Here is a 17183-nt window from a genome sequence, read left to right on the forward strand (position 1 = left end):
TTTGTAACTCAATATCCCATTACCAGCATGTATGCCTTTTACATTTTATTATCATTTTCTTTTTGGACTTGACATGCTGCAAAAAGTCTACCACTATGAACATAGAAAAGAACTGTATATGCGCTGAAACCATTGCTGCCTCTACAAACGATAAGATCATCCAAACTTAAAAAAGAGTGTTAATGAAGTGGTCGAAGTGATAGTATGGCAGGGAGGGCATTTGCCCTGCATGACGGGCGACCCAAGTTCGATCCCAGGCATCCCATATGGTTCCCCGAGCACTGCCAGGAGTAATTCCTGAGTGCAGAACCAGGAGTAACCACTCAGCATCACCGGGTGTGACCCAAAAAGACCAAAAAAAAAAAATTTTTTTTTCTTTAATGGAATTGAAACGTTTCCTGAGAGCACCCAGAAAAACTTGCCTCCCTTCAAATTCCTTTAAAAACCTGGGAGAGAGCGGGCCTCATCGTTGCTGCCTTGTTTGCACACTCCCTTTTCCCCTTGCACTCCTTTTTGATATACGGAGAGGAGGCTGCTGGCGCGAGAGGCTGGAAAAAGTGAACTCGGAGTTTCCTGCAATCTCGGCTCCACTTTCTCCCTCCACTCGGGCTCCGGGAGAGGCGGGGGAGGGAGCCTTGTTATTGTCACGTGGCCTCGGGGAGCCCGAGGCGGCCAATGGGCGCGCCCGCCACTCGGCTCGCCCCGCCTCCCGGCCCCGCCACGCGGAGCGCGGGCCAGTCTGCGCGGCCGAGCGGACGCCCAAGTTGCTCTCGCCGGCGGGACCGTGTGTTCCCGAGCGCCGCCGCCGCCGCCGCCGCCGCCGCTGGTCCTGCCACCGCGCCGCCGCCCCCTCCGGCTTCCCCCGCGCGCCGCTCCGGGCCATGCCAGCGCGGCGCTCCTGAGCGCACGGTCCTTCCCGGGAGCGCGAGGCCAGCCGCGCGGCGGCGCCCGGGGACTCGGCCGGGCCGTGCGTGTCGCGTCGCTCCGGGCCGCCCCCCGAGGCCGCGGCCCCGCGATGGGCCGGGGGAGGCTGCGCGCGCCCGCCGCGGCGCTGGGGCTGCTGCTGTGCGCCGTGCTGGGGCGCGTCGGGGCCCTGCCGCCGCCCCCCGGGGCCCCCGCGCCGCGCGGGTGCCCTGCTCCCTGCCGATGCCTCGGGGACCTGCTGGACTGCAGTCACCGGCGACTGGCGCGCCTCCCCGAGCCGCTGCCCTCCTGGGTCGCCCGGCTGTAAGTATTTTTTGCTGCGGGCCGAGGGGGCCTGGGCATGAGTCCTCCGCTCCCCCCAACACACCCCAAAACTTTCTTCTGAGCAATTCCCTCTTGGTCCTGCTTAGTGCAAGAAGGTAGGAACTTCAGAGCATCCCGGGGACCTCGGGCATCCTGGCGGGCGGCGCAGGTGGGCCCTGGGCGCGCCCCGCCTGGCCACCCTTGGGCACCCGGGAAGGAGCGTCTGCCAACTGCAGGGGGCAGAGTCCCCCGCCTTGGGCTCGTCCAGGGCGTCCAGAGGCACGCTCCGGCCGGCCACCTGTGGATGGGCACAGGCAGCGGTTCTCTCTCCGACTGCCCGAGACGCCGGATTCTTTGTAACTAGATCAGGGATACTTTGTAACTAGTTCAGGCCGCCTGGCCTGTGTTCCCCGCTGGAATCGCATGAGCACCGCGGGTGAATGGGCCCTGTGCAAGCTAGGGTACTTACTTAGACGGCCTTTTGTTCTGTGTGTAACTTCGAATTGGCAGGCGCCCTTAAGCCCCCGCCTCCTGGGCCGAGTTGTAGCGTGCCCGGGACCCGGTAAGAAGTTGGCAGGATCGATCCGAGGACACGGGAAGGGGAGAAGAACCCAGGACTCGGAAAGGGAGGTGTTCAGACCCCAGGGCAAAGTTTTGGTGGCTTCTCGGGATGCCCAGACCTGGGTTTTCGGAGAACGCTGGGCTCTGTTATGCAAGGGGATGCTAGCGTTGAAGGCTGAGAAGTCGAAATCGTTGCCAACTGCGTGGAAGAAAGAGGAAGAAAATAGTTTCTTTGGAAAGGGTTATTCTTTCCAAATGGCATCTTCCTTCTTCCCTTCCAGCCCCAGTTTTGTTCAGATCCGATCCGCGTAAAATGTTAAACAGAACAAAAGCAGATCTGCTTGGGTCTTAAAAAACGAAAAGGTTATCCCCTTGAAAATAAATCGAAGTGCAATGCATCTGTTAATTCTTAGGCTCGGGCCTAGCAGAATTCCAATGGAAATTCAACTCCAATAGGAACTCTGATTTCTTAAACACTTGCATGGACTTTCCCAACGGCCTAGAAGTGGCGATAGAAACTTTGTTTGGTTGCTCTAAGAAATTGTATTAGTCAAAATCGTTATTTGTGAATGGTAGAATTGTTGGCAATCGAAAGCATTTTCTGTGTGCACGTTGATAAAGTAGAATTACGGAGTTAATGTTTAATCTCTTATCAGGGGATATCTTTTATTTAGGAGTTTTTATTACAATTGAAAAAGGAGATAGGGTCTTTAACCCAAAGCAGGAAGACTTTCAATTAGTTGTGGCTAATTCTGTTCAATTGCCTCTCGTGGAGGTCATGCTGTCTTATTCATGAAATGTGAATGGCTGATTGACAACATATGGAACTGAACATTTGAATGACTGGAGGTGAACACCTATGAGGGATAAGAGGGATAAGGAAAAGCAAATGAATATAGTGCTTCCAGGGCACATTTAGAAATATTTGAATTATTCCCTGTTTCAACTTATATTCTGTTCTTTTCTCAGTTTCAGATGGCCGATTGGGTCATGCCATTGTGTAGTGTTTGGTGTGTGAATGTGGGCATCTTTGAAACAATGAGCTGTATTGCTTTTGATTAGAAGTTGAGTTAAACCAAAAGGGGTTTGATACCTATTTAAGCGTCTTAAAAGTAGCTGACCTAATTAGGATTTTGTTTTGCAGATAATTTGGTGGCACACTAAAAACAAATTACAGTTTATTTGGTTAGCACAATCTTTAATTACATTTCTGCCAGCAGTAAATTGTCTCAATACAAGTCCACATTCCTTAAATGTATGTGAAAATAAGTTCCACTTGTATAAATAAGCAGGACTTCTGTTGTCAGAAGCCCCACTGTGATCACTCATTGGACAGCTCTGTCATTCTTGTACTTGGTGACTTTTAGCCAACTTTGTAGTTGTCACCAAACCATGTGGCCTGAATTCTTTATTGTAAATGTTTCTTTTGTTTGTGCTTGAAGCTCCAGTGATTCCTTCTCTCCACTTTTGTGAAGAGAAAAACACACACTCAGAATTGAGCTTTGTCTTGTCTGTTATTTGGTGTTTGGAGCAGGAGGCATGAGAGATGTTTCTTAGTTTTTTTTTTTTTTTTTTTTTTTTTTTAAGTAATTGGAAAAGCTTTCCAGCCGGCTGTTTCAGAGTTCAGAAATGAGAAAAATGCACATCGTTTCTTCCCCCTATCTCAACTTCCCTTTTGTTAGGCAACTGAAATGGTAGAAGTTTGTTTGAGGACTAGTTGGTGAGAGTACTCCGCAGAAAAAGTTTAATATCCATCTTTTCTTGCATTTGTGGGATTTGCAAGATGAAAAATAGAAAGTCTATTATATGGGTGTGTTTTTCCACTTGATTCTGTTGTCGTTTATAGTCACAAAAGTTCCACGTGTGAAAAGTTGGATGGTTTGACTTGTGAAATAATGTATGCAGCTCTTTCAGAAAGTGACTTCTAGCTATTCCTCTAGAGAAAGTGGTTCTTCAAAATAGCAAGTATTTAAAGGATGGCTTACAATTGCCTCTAAAGACAGACTTGAGTTTACATCTCGAATTTGTGCTTGCAGAGCCCTGAACTAAAGGGGAGAGCTTGGTAGACTGTGCTTCTGAGCCAGAAGTGGGCAAACTCCCTTGCCAGGAGAACAGCAAGTGTTCCTAAAATCTCCCTGGCATGTTAGAATTATTTATCTCATCGCCAAACATTTGAGTTTGCTGGGTCCCAGCAGAAGTCTGAAAGGCACTTTCTGTGCCTTTCAAGGGTTCTCTTGTGACTTTGCTCTGGTCAGTCCTAGAATTAGGGCTGGGGTCGGGCTAATCGTCCTTATGGTTTTCACAGCTGTTTTTCTATATTTTCCAGACTACAACTTGAGCATAGCAGGCTGATTTATGAGTCACTTTGGATCAGTGTCTTAAAACGGCTACAGCCTGGCTTTTTGTTTTTCAGCTTCCCAGATTTCTGCTGAATTAGCAGCTCTGCAGGCTCCAGTGGGATTGATTAAGAAGCTGTGTTAGATTTGCATTTTGAAATTGGTCTTGGAAGTCAGATTCCTAAGTGCTAGAAGCAGGGGGGAAAAAAAAAGATAGCTCAAACCAAATGTTGTAAATTAATTATTTTTATCTATATTTATGTGCTTGCTAATAAGGCAGCAAGAGAGGCTCTACCAGGTAGGGTTTGATTTTCAAGTATTTGGTCAGCTGAGTTCTGGGTAAATATTTAGCACCTCCCTGCCTCACTACTTCTGCCATTTAACCCCACTACCAAAAAAAAAGTGTTTTGGAAAGGTTTCCTGGGGAAGATGTTCATTAATGACGCTCTCAAATTGAAGCATCTGCTTTTCTTCTTGAATGCTTTTATGGGTTTAGGAAAACGTGGGCATTGTAGAACTTGAATTTCTTTTTAATGGCCCTAACCCTAAATACATTATAAAAAGATTTGGGAAAATGTGGCATCCTTTAATTGGAAAGTAATTGTTTCTGAAGCAGCCTGTATTACATCTAAATTTAGGTACATTAAATGCTTCATGGCTTTTAGAAGTTTCATGGTATTTAGTAGTAAAAGTCACTGAAGGGGGATTTTTTTTTTCTTTCCTCTCCAACTTATCACCGGGTTTTAATAGTACACAAAACTCAGTCATGGAGTTTTGTGTACTATTAAATGTATAGGAATAGAAGTGTATTGTAATAACTGAAATATTTAAGGTCCTCAGCTTTCTCTCCTGGATCAAATACAAGCGGCCCCCCAAATTTTCTCTGTTCTCAGGAAGGCATTTCTCAATTTGGTGATCTTTTGTTGGCAATCTCTTCCCCTTCTGGCTGGAAAAAAAAATGTGGGGGAGGTAGGGAGAACTCAATCATTTCTCACAGGATTACCCTGTGAAATAGCCCCTAAGTTGAAGAGCAGAGTGTGGTTTTAGTTTATCTAATTAAAAAGAAAACCACCTGTGTTAAAGGCGAATGCCTGACTGGCTCCCCCTCCCCTGTAAACCTTGAAACAATCGGGGATGCAGTTTTATGCTTGTTCCAGGTTCTTTAGTCCAGTGGGGCCCAGGGAGACTGGCTGTGCTCTGGGGCCGCCCCAGGTGAGGTCGTTCCGTAAACCCGGTGGGAAATCTGCGACCGTCTGCGGTGCTCTCAGCACACCGGTTTTGTTTGACTCCTAACGTGAGTTGTTGGGCTCACGGTTTCCTTGATGAACTCCAGATGGACGTGAGCAGGGCTGTGAGGGAAAGTGTCTGGCTCCGGCGTGGTGGGCATGCACAGCAGTGGTTGTAATTGCAGGATTTTTATAGTTGAAAGACTGTGCCAGGTTTTTTTTTTTTTTCATGTTATAACTCTACCAGAACAAATCTACTCATGTCTGTGAGTGTCTGGTAGGTCTTTAGGCAAACATGTTTCAAATAAAAATCTCTGCAGGTTTTTTTTTTTTTTTTACTTTTTAGGTGAAATAGGGAAAGCCAAGTTGGTTCTCAAAACAGAAATTCAAAGCCGGAAAGGATCTCTGATTTCTAATTGTTCAGTAACGGACGTGCCCCAACACTGCCTCTCTGATTGTGTTTGCTCTAACTTTCCCCCCACCCTCTCTTTCCCCCTTCTCACTGAGGCATCAAACAGGAAGGTCCATGCTTCTCACCAATGAAAGGTGGTTATCTAAAATGTTGGTTATTTGAAATTATTTATCTGTAAACGCTGGAGAAATTAACGGCATGGGTTAACCTGTTTCAGTGGGAGGACTCACAGCTCCCCAGGTGGTTAATCTGATTTTCAGCAGCTCTTCCACCACTTCCTTTCTGTCACCTCACCTTGAAGGTCCATTTTCAGTACATCAATCCGCATAGGGGTGAGAACCAATGTTCTGTTTCATCTTTTGAATCTTTAAGGTTCAGGTGACTTCCTAACCTAGAGCATTGCCTACATAGAGGTTCTGTTTAGCTATTTTCAAACATAATTGTAATGAGGAAAATGGTCCCTGAGTTACTTTGAGTAAGAAAGCAGGTTTATTTTAACAATTGGAAAGAAATCTGATCACAGTTTTCTGTACAGTCTTGTTAATGTTGTGAGCTGATCAGGTTTAAATTATTCATTACCATACAGGTATTGGGGTCCGGGGGGGCGGATTCAGGAAAGCAAAAGATTCAGGTTGGTTTCTGTCCCTAACTTCCATGTTCACAATGTAGCTTTAAATAGTTTGGTGCCTGAGCCCAAAGAAATCAATATGAGTGAAAAGCAATTTCTGTTTTGTTTCACTGTAATAGGACTCTGATGCTTAATTTTACGATAATAAAAGGTTCTTTAGAGGTTTTGGTTTCAGCAACCTGCCTAATTAGCCACTTTTCATAAACCATGACTTAATCATATCAAATTGGAGTTGAGGAGAAGGTAAAGGATGGGGTGGGGGAAGCAAAATAACCAGTTCACAAAAGATCTGTTCACTCTTGGCCAAAAAAACATCTCCTGAAACATTTGTGGGCCTCAAGACTTTTGATGCTACCAGTCTCCTAAACTAATTTTATCCTCAGAGCTTGAATTTGGCATTTTAGTTTGTGGACAGGGCGGGGTGATTTTTTTCTTCTGTTGTCACCAGCTTTGCTAGTTCATAAATAATTTATAAACAGAGTTCCTAAGGCCACTGCATGGCACACTGCTAAGCTGTGTTACTGTTTTTCCCCCAACAACTCAAAATTTTGTTTTTTCTCCTAGGGACTTAAGTCACAACAAATTGTCTTTTATCAAGGCAAATTCGATGAGTCACCTTCAGAACCTGCAAGAAGTGTAAGTCTTGTTTTTCTACTTGAGATTTGAGTAAAATAACCTGTTACGTCCAACTCCTTAACTGTAAGGAATATTTAGACTGCACACGATTATTTAACACTTATAACTTGGAATCTGTTTTAAGAATAATTTGACAAATGTCTTATGAATTACAGATTCCCTAATGACCATTTTTCCTTCTCTTTTTTCTTTCCTTTGGCATTTATAGGAAACTCAACAACAATGAATTAGAGACCATTCCAAATCTGGGACAAGTCTCGGCGAATATTACACTTCTTTCCTTGTAAGTGAATGTTTGCAGGGCCATGGGTAGCAGTTCCTATGGGATTACGATTTACAAGTAAAATATGAGTACTTCCTTCAGCGTAAATAAGAAGTGTTCTCTACATTGGTTAACTTACCCCCACCCTTCTCCCCACCCCTTACTGTTTTAAGTACTGCTGTCATAGCACACTTGTTATATTCTGTTGTCATTGCTGAACTGTTCTCCATGGTTCAGAAAAGCTGTCTACACTCCAGAGATGTGTATCAGATTATATCTTCTGATACTAGAGTTCTTAACTCTTTTTCATTCTCTGTGGATAGCTTGGGCTTTTATAGATTAAATATTACATATTTTCTGGTGGCAAACGGGTAACATTTTGTGAAGAGAAATTGAAAATAAGGCATTAAAGGCATCCCCGTTACATGGGGCCTACAGTGGAAATTAAGGTTCAGGAACATCAAAACAAATATCACGCCTTCTAGAGTTAAATTAAATATGTGACTGAAGTTAACATGCCATTGCATGTTGTTTTGCAAAAGAAGTTTTCAAATGAAGTGTGTTAAATTTTCTGTATTTGTCAGGCAGACGTTTGGTAATCATTTTTACATTTGGCGTTTGAAAGTAGCATTTAGAATGTACATGGTTTCATGAATAAAATAAGTAGTTTACCACCTTAATGTTGAGTCATTAAAAATATATATTATATATACACACATATATATATATGCCACTGAAATTAAAAATGTTTCCTCGAACAGCATTAAAAAAAAAAAGTATACCATTGCTAGTTGTTTCTGGGAAAGGTGTTGGGAGGGTTGAAATTATATAGTAAACTTCAGGAAAGCTGTTCAATTAATTAAAGTGATCACTACCCAATTGCTTGCATCTGGTGATTTATGAGGTTTGTTTTTACGGAGGGTCCGGGTCAGCTAAGCCATGGCTGTAGCCGCTGTGTCTGCCTTTCTCTGTTTGAATAAGAACCGAGTGACATTTGATACCGATGTGGTTTTTCCAGAGATCAGAACCAGAAAGGAATGAAAGAAAAGGCAGTTGGTATTTGACAAATAAACACTGAATTTAAAAAAAAATATTTCTCAGTTCACATTAATACCTGTTTTCCATGTATTTCACAATTGCTTAAAATCTCAGTGTTTAAGTGGAGTACTGGTTTTGCTCTCTTAAACATCTTTCTCGTTTGACCAGTTGGGCCTTTGAAATGCCAGAGAACGACCCCTTTCCCTCACTGTGCTACCCAGTATATTGGCAGTTTCTGTCAGCATGCTCAAGAGAGCTGGAGGGTCCTTGCATGCTTCATTGCCGAGGGTGCCTGCATAGGGAGAGTTTCAGAATTTGGCTTGTATAGGTAGGAGAGGGAGAGCAGTTTTCTCTTTTGCATGATGTACAGTTGAACATCCAAGGACCAGTGGAGAAAATATAAAAAATAACCTGCCAATTTTATGAATTCAAAACTAGAATTTGAATTTAGAAAACCAAGCCTGCAAAATTAGAAACTCTTCAAAACTCTTCATCTTCATGTTTTTGTGTTTCTCTTTAGTGAATTCTGAGTAATCTCACTTTCCCCTTGTTGCAATAAGCCTACCAGTGATTGTTCTGTTTATATTTAGTGATGATTCATCCCACTTATTACCCAGATTGCATTGATTCTGTGGAGTAATTTACCTGGTAGGCTTGTTAATTACTGAGATAGTGAAAAGTTGTTTTGATACCTGTGAAAGTCTTGACATTTTGCTTCTCTGTTTCATAGCTTTTACCCATATTTCATTTTTTTTCTGTAGGTGTTTTTGATGTTGCAAAATACCATCACTGTTTCTGAAACAGTTATTTCTATGTTCTGTTTTTATAAGATTGAATACTTTAAGTAGAAGCACTTGAAAATGATCAGTTAAAATTCAGTATTGAAATACACTTCAGATATTTCAAAAATGGAATTGTTAAACCACATAAGATGACTCAGCTGAGAAACTTGTGTGGTAGTCCCACAGTTGAACCCCATGGCTTTCAAAGTAGCCCTCAGGACTTTTAGTCTATCAAAATCTTTTCTTTTTCTCTCATTACTGTTCATGGAGAAAAACATTTTGGCAGGCCTAAGTTACACAAGACAAATCATTCTTGAAACCTTGCGTGAAGGAAAAAAAAAATCAAGGTCTGGGCAGATAATACAGTGAATAAGGTGCTTGTCTTGCATGCATCTGACATAGGTTCCATCTCTTTATGTCCCCTGGAGTCCACCGACTGTGATCCCTGAGTGCAGGGCCAGGAGTAAGCCTTGAGCACTGCCATGTATGGTCTAAAAAAAAAAAAAGAAAAAAGAAGTTGGGAGCCAGTATTGTGTGTTGTTGGCACACCTCCAAGTTGGAGAGACGGTTATGCAGAAGACTGCAGCTGGTGGGCCTGTCTTCTCTCAGCTGCAGGAGCCAGATCCTGACATTGGGTCACATGGCATATCAGGCCAGAGATAAGCCCCTTAGGGACCAGTTTTGAGGATGCCAGGGACACCTAGTAAAATGCTAGGATCTTGGAATGCTGGTTGGTGAGTAGTGGTGCTTCCTCGTGACCAAAGCTCACCTCCGAGTGTAAGGGCTCCTTTAGAATGCACACGGCTGCCTAGATCTGCTTTGGTTTCAGAGCTTGCCAGAAGTCAGTTGAATGAAAGGGGTCAAGTCATGCTTTTTGTTTTGTCATTTTCTCTCAGTTTCTTAGAGGTGGCTTGACAGATGGCATCTTCAGGGCAAGAAGAGGAGTAATCACTGGCATGAATGTGGCTGGGCCTATGTGAATTCATTTTACTGCATGTGATGGTTCTGACATCCTGTGATGTGGCATGAGCAGCACAACTGTTGAATGTTTTTGAAACCTGTGATCTGAGTTAGGACCGGGCAGGTTTGAATGTGTGTCATATACTATTGCTAGATAGGGGAGGCCTTGTTGATGCAATTGCAACTTATTTGCACCTCAGACTTGACACGCAAAGTTTTTTATATTGCCCAATATGCAGCTACCTTCAAAATGCTTAGCGTTAGTAAGGACATAGGGTATTTGTAAAAATTGTAGATTTTTTGATTTCATCCCTAGGGAGTCTGAGTTAATTGGCTTGAGCTGGGTGGGGGCTGACGAATATTCATTTTGACACATCAGACTTGTTATTTCTGGTCATCTGTTTTATAAATATTTCTTGGATTATTGAGAAGGTTCAGTACAGCCAAATAACCCCCTTTAAAAAAAATTAAATCTTAATTCAAGGTTGAACATTTCTACTTAGTCCCTTATTTTCTTGATCATCGTATATCATTTCCCTCCCAGAGTTGGCACTGCCCTCCTTCTAGAGTATTACCCCAAAATGTATACTCCCAACAACAGACACACCTTGAATGGATTTAAAGCAAAGTGAGGTGATGGTATTTGCTCTTTGAAAGTGTCACTCTGACTTTGTTGTGGAGAATGGCCCAGAGGTGGCAGAAAGGTGGTTCCGAAGTGCAGGTAATGAGGAAAGCACTGCAGTAGACCAGGAGTGATAAAGACAGTTTTATAGTGCAGCCTGTGGCCATGTCACTAAAGCTGTAATTAAAAGCAAAGTTCAGGGCTGGAGCAATATTCCCCAATAGCAGGTGGGGCACTTGCCTTGTACACTGCCCAACCAGGTCCGATCCCTGGAACCTCTTATGGTTCCCAAGCCCTAGCAGTAGTGATCCCTGAGAGCAGAGCCAGAAGTAAGCCCTGAGCACTGCTGGGTGTGGCCCCCAAATAAAACTAAAGAAATGCTCAAGTCACATGACTTGGAATTAATGAATTGGGTGGGGAATGTATACATAAAATATTTGACTGGTGTTTAAGGGCATACAACTGTGGATGGCTTTCCCTATCCACTGACTTTTGAACCTATTGTCGTGCAGATCTGTTTCTGTCCCACCATGTGTCCTTTTTGAGGGGTGTGCAGGAAGTCTCATGGCATTGAGGTGCTGCAGTGGACACCCCTGCAAAGGAGGGAATGTTAGCAGTATCTGGCGGGATCAATGGCTGTGTGTAGAGTTCCGAGATGGGTGGTGGTTTTTCATTTTTCTTCAGTTTTGAAACTCCCGCATGTGTGGTGTGATAGTTCTCCAGTGGCATTTTTCATGTCTTTTTTTTTGTGTGTGTGAGAGTCTCTTGCCCACATGCCTGGCTGTCTTCCCCAGGGGCCCCTCGGAGGGGATGGGCTCCAGCTTCCCTCCCCACCCCGAGCAGAGCTCCCGGCAGCCAAAGACCACCGGAACCTAGCTACAGCCATGCTCGAGGCCCCTCTCCACACATTCGGATGGGCCTCATGCATGAAGATACCGACAGAGGAACCCAGGTGTATGTGATCCCATAAATGGCCAACATCCAGAGACTTAAAAGCAAGCTCCCAGAAGCACGCGGCCGCAAAGTGATATCTTGAAGCCTACTTCTCCCTCTGGGAGAAACTGGCAGTCTTCTGAGAGTTTCCTGCCCACATGGGACAGCCTTGCAAGCTTCCCATGGTGTATTCATATGCTAAATCTAGTAACAAGCTGGATCCCATTCCCCTGATCCTGAAAGAGCCTCCAGTACGACATCATTGGGAGGGCCGAGTCGAGAGAGACTTCTAAGTTCTCAGGGAAAGGACGAATAGAGAGGTTACTGGGCTCGCTCGAGAAATTGATGATTAACGGGATTTTGTGATCGTGATCGTGATTTTTCTGTATGTGTGTGGGAGGGCTATCCCCAGGGATGCTTGGGAGGGTGTTCCTGGGGGAGCCCAGGAGGACCACGCGATGGTGTATTGGGTCCTGAGCCTCCTGATGGGCCCTGGCCCTTTGGGCCATCTCCCTGGCTTCCTTCCCCACATCTTCTTTCAGAGTAGGACTCAAACCAGTATCCTCCGTATCCTCCACAGTGCAGTGAAGGTTTTGGCCTGCAGGAGTGGTCATATGGATGAGAGACATGAACAGGGAGATGCAGATGTTTTTGTCTCGTCTCCCAAGAATGCCCTGTCTGACCTCTGGCAGAGTTAATTAGCTCTCCTTTGTTTATCTGCAGCAGGGGTGTAAGATGTCTGCTCATCTATCTCGGGCGGTTCCGGTAAAGGATCAGATGGCGGAAAGTACATGGACGGGCTCTGAAAAGTGTGAGCAGCGGCAGCTGTTCTGTTACAGTTGCAGGGGGCTTGGCAGAAAAGCCGGGACCCACGGCCGTGGGCCAGCTGGATTCTCCCCCAGGAGGGTCACAGGAGGACAGTGGGGTGTAGGAGGGCTATCCTGGCAGCAGTCGATGGGGGGGGGGGGAGAAGTACACATTTGGGGTAAACCTTCAGGAAAGCTTTTGCACTTTCCAAGTGGTTTTCCCGAAGTTGCCAAGTCGTGTTATAATTGATAATTGAGCAATATTTCTCGTGGAGGACTTGTGTATCCATAAAGTAGATTTTGGTCTTTTCAAAGTGACCAAGCCTGCGCTGTGCTAAATGTGAGTGAACAAAGACTTTGAGGACGTGGCCTCTGGCCTCGAAGGACTTCGTATGACACAACATAACACAATGGGCAAAGAAAGACAGTCCATAAAAATGTTCTCCAAGCAGGGTGATGAAGGCATCGTAGAAATATACCTGGGCCAGCCTCTTGGCAGAGAACCATGATTTCAAGGTGAGAGTGTGAGGGGGACTGAACTCCAGAGAAGGAAGAAAACTTGGGACTTGGGTAAGCTACTGGGGATCAGTTTAGTTCTTTGGCAGTTTGATGGAAGCATTCCATTTTTTTTTTTTTTTTTTGCTTTTTGGGTCACACCTAGCGATGCACAGGGGTTACTCCTGGCCCTGCACTCAGGAATGGCTCCTGGCAGTGCTCAGGGAACAATATGGGATGCTGGGAATCGAACCTGGGTTGGCCGCGTGCAAGGCAAATGCCCTCCCTGCTGTGCTATTACTCCAGCCCCAGCATTCCATATTTTTTAATTGGAAATGCATTTCAGTTAAGCTCAATCTCTGCTCCCCACTTTTCAAGAAGTCATTAGTTGATGTACATTTTCAAAATCAAGTGTCCCAAAGACAACAAGTAAATACAACTGATAACTATATTTATTTATAAATAAGTACAGTTTTTTTTTTATATCAGTACGACTACGACTTTCTGAATACCTGCTGTCCTTCCACCTCAGAACTGCTTTTTGTGGGGAATCCTCTGTATTTTAGCGCCACATTCCTTACTGTAAGAGGATGTAGAGAAAGTGTTAAATGAGCATTTTCTTCTGGATGATGCAAAGGGTTGAATTGAACTTGTGCTTTGAAATCGGGTGTGCATTGCTGTTATTTGTATACTTAACCCAGCATAGTATTAAGTGGAGATTTTACCCATAATGATTAAACACTTAAGGAGTTGGAAAGCATAATTAAGAGACTATCACTTAGTGACATGACACAGTTGAGTGATTTATTTTTGGTTTTTGGACCTCATTTGGCGGAGCGCAGGGGCTACTTTTGGACCTGTGCTTAGTGCTCACTTCTGAGTGGTACTGGGGGATAGGTAGGGCTCAGACCTGAGCCTCCACCACGTGTGACATGTGTGATCCAGCCCTTTAAGCCAAATTTCTGATCCTAGCACGGCTTAAGTTCCTCAAATTCAGTTTGTAGCATAAAGCATGATGGCATTTTAAGAGGTTTTTGCTCAGAGATAGAGTTGCTTATAGAGTAGGAAAGAATCATAGAGAGGCAAGAAAAAAATTTTTAAAGCCCAAGCCTATATGTAGTAAGTAAATATTTGAAAAGAGGTGAACACTTTGTCACGATGATTAAGGAAGTTGAAGAGCATTGTGAACCCAAATTAAAACCTCAGGTCTTCTGGAGGGACTTGAGAACTTTGTTCTAATTAAGTGGATATTAAACATATTCCATTTCTTTACCCACACCTAGTGTAGATGAGTTTGACCACCTTGACTGAAAAATTCACCCCAAGTGCATGCTCTGTAGTTGTGGATGGACTAATAGTGTCTTCAGGTGTAAAAACACATTGCCTTTGGAAGACCGAAAGCTTCACCAGTACAAATAAGCCAGTTTTGTTGTGCTTAATGTAAAATAGGCCTAAGAAGCTCAAGCCTTATGAAACAAGCATAAGAATATCTTTATAGGATAGAGATATTTTTTAATTTGGTTTTAAACTGTTCGTATGTGATTTGTACATAATAGCTTATTGTACACAGAGCTTGTGTTTGTGACAAACAATAAGTTTATCCTCACATTAAACGATAAACCAATTCCAAAAATACATGTTTGCTAGATTTTTGAATTTTCCGTGTAGAACGATTCTATTTGAAACATAAATTTGTGCCCATGTCCTGGCTTTTTAAACCGGCCAGGAATATCACACTGCTCTTAGGCCAAGAGCAAAATCCACAGTGCTCTGAAGGGTCCAAATCGTCTTTTCCTAACTTGCCTTCTCTGGAGTCTTTCGAGGATCTTTGCCTGAGTTCCTTTGCGTAGGTGTTTCTCTCTGCTCGGAATACTGGTCTTCACCCATATTTCCTAAATAAGAATTCTCCTCACAACTTCCTGAGGAGGACTGTCTAATATACACACAGTCGCATTCTTCAGTTGCAGACAGAAGATTATTGTCCACCACCCGTATTAGTGGAGCTGTGTTTGTTTTTATCCCCAGGATAGCTCTGGCATTAGCATAAAACCTGGCATATATAGTGGGTACTAAATAACAAATGAACAACTATATATTCTTGTTCAAATTGATACATATGTATGTATTTATAACTATATAGGTATGTATATAGTTGTAGAAAGGACTTTTTAGCTCCTACTTTTGTGTACACACACTAAATTTAGTTCATTGATTGTTTTAAAGTTGGTCTTTTAAAAAGAAATCTTTGTTAGACTTGACATAGTTACACTTGAACAACTATCTGGAGTGGTGGTTCATACGGCTATAAAACTTGACCCTGCTGCCTGAACTTGACCTCATATAACCTGACAAGGAACTCTGCTATTGCCCAGGTTTATCCCAAACCTACACCATTTTCTCATCCCTTCCCTTAAACTTCTTTCTGGCTTGTTAGATCGCTGCTTTGAAGTCTCAGCATAGCTTCTGCCAAATACTTTTCTTGTGCTGAATGAGACTAGTGCTGCCAAGATAGACAAAACAATAAAGTTACAGCCAGTGCTTTTCATGATTCGGGCGGCAAGATTCAACATGTGTTTGTGTCTTGGCTTAGTTACTTTTGCTCTTTCTCTAGTTTAGTATCTCCGCTCTCTCCATAGACCAGTGTGGTTCAAGATTCTACTGAGCACAGGCACTCACCCTCTGCGCCCGTGGAACCAGACTCAAACCAGTATCACCCTTTCTGTGTACGGCTGCAAGTTGCTTAAGTCCCAGATTCCAAACATGAAAGGAAAAGCCATTCTAAACATAAACAGCTTCTTTTCTAACAATCAAAATCCCTTGCTGCAGTTCCCAGCCTCTCACCCTCACCCTGAAGCTTTAGCAATAAATAGAACAGTCTCTGGACTAAGGTTGAAGGCATAATGAAATATTAAGGTCCTTTTCATTCTGCAGTTACCATATAGCACAGGATAAATGCGGTGTCTATTGGGGGGGCGGCTAATTTTCTTCTACATGTGCAGCTTTAAATGTTTTCATCACAGAACAGGGGGTAGAACTGGAACTGGAGCTTCGTGGTCACAATTCTACACCACAAGCCGGTCTAGGAATGGAGGCAGGTGCTCTGGGAAGGGGAGTGCGTGCTAGCCGAATGTGAAATGTGCTCCCTTCATCATGTAAATTCCTCTTTTGTTCCTTTCTTCCTGTCTCCTAATATTATTTTCTCATCCCCACCGCATCTCCGTGTAAGTATCAAGGAGAAGTTGAATGGAATTAGGAACACCTTGCTGTTATTTTATGACCCTTTTTTTGTTGTTAATTTTGAGTGCATGCCTGCCCTAGTAACTAAGAGATGGTTAGGAGACCTAGTAACTAAGAGATGGTTAGGAGAAATCAATAAAAGATAGGTTATCTAACCTCCAGTTGAACACTTGCAGGACCCAAACCTCATTTTTGGGCATGGAATCATTTTACCCTGTAATAGTTATGACTGTTACACAGCTTGTGTGTTATATAGCATTGGCCTATTGTTCTGCTGCTGGGGAGAATTGCTTCCTTTGATTTTCTTCTTAGAGATGCTGGAAATACAAGGCTTTTAAAGCTTTCTCTTCTAGAGTCCAGTTCCATTTCCTCTATTCTGTATGGACATGGAATTAGACTGGTCAGTAGCACTTCTGGAAAGGCGGTAACGTTCTGTGCTGCCCACTGTGGTAACCACTAGGCACATAATATCGGACACTTGAGATACAGGTCGTGGACCTGAAGATTTTTCATTGTATTTAAATATAAGTTTTCAATTAGCAATAATTGTGCCTCAGATAAACCTCATTGGCTACGATACTGCTTAAGTGGACTGGAGCCATAGCACAGCAGGTAGGGTGTTTGCTTTGCATGCAGCTGACCTGAGTTCGATTCCTCCATCCCTCTCTGAGAGCCCGGCAAGCTACTGAGAATATCCCGCCCCCACAGCAGAGCCTGGCAAGCTACCCGTGGTGTATTCCATATGCTAAAAACAGTTAACAAGTCTCACAAATGGAGACAGTACTGCTGCCCATTCGAGCAAATTGATGAACAACGGGGTGGGGGAGGGACGACAGTGCTACGGTGCTACATGCATTTAAATTTAAGTAAACACACAAGATCACTGGCTGTTGTCCTTGGCAGCGCAGGTCTGGACACTTTAAGTTCTGCCTCCGACCCCTTGTCTTCAGCATAACAGTGTGAATGAAATATGGCGCTCAGAGTAAGATGTCTGAGGTGCGTCCAGAATGTAATGGGGCTTT

General features: G+C 43.8%; 1 protein-coding gene across 1 annotated transcript in view; it reads left to right on the plus strand.

Moving 5' to 3' along the window:
• The first annotated feature begins 819 nt into the window (after window positions 1–819).
• Window positions 820–17183, plus strand: part of LRIG3 (leucine rich repeats and immunoglobulin like domains 3) — a 47888-nt gene continuing 31524 nt past the window's right edge. The window contains exons 1-3 of the mRNA XM_004601958.2: window positions 820–1227; window positions 6955–7026; window positions 7235–7309. Coding sequence (XP_004602015.2) covers window positions 1016–1227; window positions 6955–7026; window positions 7235–7309 — 359 coding nt within the window. The 5' untranslated portion in view covers window positions 820–1015. The remainder of the gene's footprint in view (window positions 1228–6954; window positions 7027–7234; window positions 7310–17183) is intronic.

This window comes from Sorex araneus, chromosome 2 (genome assembly GCF_027595985.1).
Source record: "Sorex araneus isolate mSorAra2 chromosome 2, mSorAra2.pri, whole genome shotgun sequence".
NCBI classification, from domain to species: domain Eukaryota; kingdom Metazoa; phylum Chordata; class Mammalia; order Eulipotyphla; family Soricidae; genus Sorex; species Sorex araneus.